At 58.7% G+C, this 3,000-nt stretch overlaps 1 protein-coding gene across 1 annotated transcript; it reads right to left on the bottom strand.

The window, feature by feature from the left end:
- Window positions 1-454: 454 nt before the first annotated feature.
- On the bottom strand, window positions 455-2,149 carry LOC135562763 (uncharacterized). Its single transcript, XM_065005099.1, has one exon. The coding sequence runs from the start codon at window positions 2,147-2,149 to the stop codon at window positions 455-457; it is 1,695 nt and encodes a 564-aa protein (XP_064861171.1).
- Window positions 2,150-3,000: the final 851 nt, after the last annotated feature.

Here is a 3,000-nt window from a genome sequence, read left to right as displayed (position 1 = left end):
TACTAAGTGTTTCCAAAATTACGCTTACCCTCCCAACTCCCTCTCTCGTGTTGTTTTCCCATCTACGTCGCTCGCTCTTCCTCTGTCTCCAGTGCTGGTTCTATCCACTCCTTTCTGCACAACTCAACACTGCTTATGCACAGGAAGCAACAACACATTCTGCTCATTATGTTTAAACACATAACAACTATTTAGTCTTAGTATTTGTCTTCTGTATTAGGGTGCAAATCATTTGACATATTGCAAAGAACAAATCCCTGCTGCTATGCAGTGAGTTATTGGTCTGAAAACCGCAGGATGATTTATATCCACTAATACAGCCTTCAGAAAGAATACTTGTGCCTCAGTATTTTACCGCACAGTACAAAACAGAAGCCAAAGGAATTGCTTTAATAATAACAATAATGATATTAATAATACATTTGTAGAGCATTTTTAATTTACAGACAAAATGCTATGACGAAGGCCTTGAGGCCGAAGCTAAATAAAGAGCAGCGTGTGGGTAGGGCAGCATCTGGGTAGGGCAGCGTGTGGGTAGGGCAGCATCTGGGTAGGGCAGCGTGTGGGTAGGGCAGCATCTGGGTAGGGCAGCGTGTGGGTAGGGCAGCGTGTGGGTAGGGCAGCTTCTGGGTAGGGCAGCGTCTGGGTAGGGCAGCGTGTGGGTAGGGCAGCATCTGGGTAGGGCAGCATCTGGGTAGAGCAGCGTGTGGGTAGGGCAGCATCTGGGTAGAGCAGCGTGTGGGTAGGGCAGCGTGTGGGTAGGGCAGCGTGTGGGTAGGCAGCATCTGGGTAGGGGCAGCATCTGGGTAGGGCAGCATCTGGGTAGGGCAGCGTGTGGGTAGGGCAGCGTGTGGGTAGGGCAGCTTCTGGGTAGGGCAGCATCTGGGTAGAGCAGCGTGTGGGTAGGGCAGCGTGTGGGTAGGGCAGCTTCTGGGTAGGGCAGCATCTGGGTAGGGCAGCGTGTGGGTAGGGCAGCGTGTGGGTAGGGCAGCTTCTGGGTAGGGCAGCATCTGGGTAGGGCAGAGCAGCGTGTGGGTAGGGCAGCGTCTGGGTAGGGCAGCGTGTGGGTAGGGCAGCGTGTGGGTAGGGCAGCTTCTGGGTAGGGCAGCGTCTGGGTAGGGCAGCGTGTGGGTAGGGCAGCATCTGGGTAGGGCAGCATCTGGGTAGGGAAGCGTAGGTGGGTAGGGCAGCATCTGGATAGGGAAGCGTCTGGGTAGGGAAGCATCTGGTTAGGGCAGCGTCTGGGTAGGGCAGCATCTGGGTAGAGCAGTATCTGGGTAGGGAGCGTCTGGGCGTCTAGGGGGCATCTAGGGAAGCGTCTGGGTAGGGCAGGGTCTGGGTAGGGGGCAGCATCTGGGTAGGGCAGCGTGGGTAGGGGGTAGGGCAGCGTCTGGGTAGGGCAGCAGTGTGGGTAGGGCAGCGTGTGGGTAGGGCAGCGTGGGTAGGGCAGCGTCTGGGTAGGGCAGCGTGTGGGTAGGGCAGCATAGGGCAGCGTGTGGGTAGGGCAGCTTCTGGGGTAGGGCAGCGTGTGGGTAGGGCAGCATCTGGGTAGGGCAGCGTGTGGGTAGGGCAGCATCTGGATAGGGCAGCGTGGGTAGGGCAGGGCAGCGTGTGGGTAGGGCAGCGTGTGGGTAGGGCAGCATCTGGGTAGGGCAGCATCTGGGTAGGGCAGCGTCTGGGTAGGGGCAGCATCTGGGTAGGGCAGCATCTGGGTAGGGCAGCGTGTGGGTAGGGCAGCATCTGGGTAGGGCAGCGTCTGGGTAGGGAAGCGTCTGGGTAGGGCAGCGTGTGGGTAGAGCAGCATCTGGGTAGGGAAGCGTGTGGGCAGCAGGGCAGCGTCTGGGTAGGGAAGCGTGTGGGTAGGGCAGCATCTGGATAGGGCAGCGTCTGGGTAGGGCAGCGTCTGGGTAGGGCAGCGTCTAGGGCAGGTGGGTAGGGCAGGCAGCGTGTGGGTAGGGCAGCATCTGGGTAGGGCAGCGTGTGTCTGGGAAGGGCAGCGTGTGGGTAGGGCAGCATCTGGGTAGGGCAGGGCAGCGTGTGGGTAGGGCAGCGTGTGGGTAGGGCAGCATCTGGGTAGGGCAGCATCTGGGTAGGGCAGCATCTGGGTAGGGCAGCATCTGGGTAGGGCAGCGTGTGGGTAGGGCAGCATCTGGGTAGGGCAGTTTCTGGGTAGGGCAGTTTCTGGGTAGGGCAGTTTCTGGGTAGGGCAGCGTGTGGGTAGGGCAGCATCTGGGTAGGGAAGCGTCTGGGTAGGGCAGCATCTGGGTAGGGCAGCATCTGGGTAGGGCAGCGTCTGGGTAGAGCAGCATCTGGAGGTTTGGAGGTATGAGGAGGTGGCAGTGGAGGTATGAGGAGGTAGGAGGAGGTGGCAGTGGAGGTATGAGAAGGTGGCAGTGGAGGTATGAAGAGGTAGGAGGAGGTGGCAGTGGAGGTATGAGGAGCTGGCAGTGGAGGTATGAGGAGGTATGAGGAGGTATGAGGAGGTGGCAGTGGAGGTATGAGGAGGTATGAGGAGGTGGCAGTGGAGGTATGAGGAGGTGGCAGTGGAGGTAGGAGGAGGTGGCAGTGGAGGTATGAGGAGGTGGCAGTGGAGGTTTGAGGAGATGGCAGTGGAGGTATGAGGAGGTATGAGGAGGTATGAGGAGGTGTCAGTGGAGGTATGAGGAGGTATGAGGAGGTGTCAGTGGAGGTATGAGGAGGTGGCAGTGGGGGTATGAGGAGGTAGGAGGAGGTGGCAGTGGAGGTATGAGGAGGTGGCAGTGGAGGTATGAGGAGGTGGCAGTGGAGGTATGAGGAGGTATGAGGAGGTGGCAGTGGAGGTATGAGGAGGTGGCAGTGGAGGTATGAGGTGGTGGCAGTGGAGGTATGAGGAGGTATGAGGAGGTGGCAGTGGAGGTTTGAGGAGGTGGCAGTGGAGGTTTGAGGAGGTATGAGGAGGTGGCAGTGGAGGTATGAGGAGGTGTCAGTGGAGGTATGAGGAGGTGTCAGTGGAGGTATGAG

Source organism: Oncorhynchus nerka, linkage group LG20, assembly GCF_034236695.1.
Source record: "Oncorhynchus nerka isolate Pitt River linkage group LG20, Oner_Uvic_2.0, whole genome shotgun sequence".
Classification (NCBI taxonomy): domain Eukaryota; kingdom Metazoa; phylum Chordata; class Actinopteri; order Salmoniformes; family Salmonidae; genus Oncorhynchus; species Oncorhynchus nerka.
The sequence above is the reverse complement of the archived record's forward strand: the minus strand, read 5'-3'. Positions and strand labels throughout refer to the sequence as shown.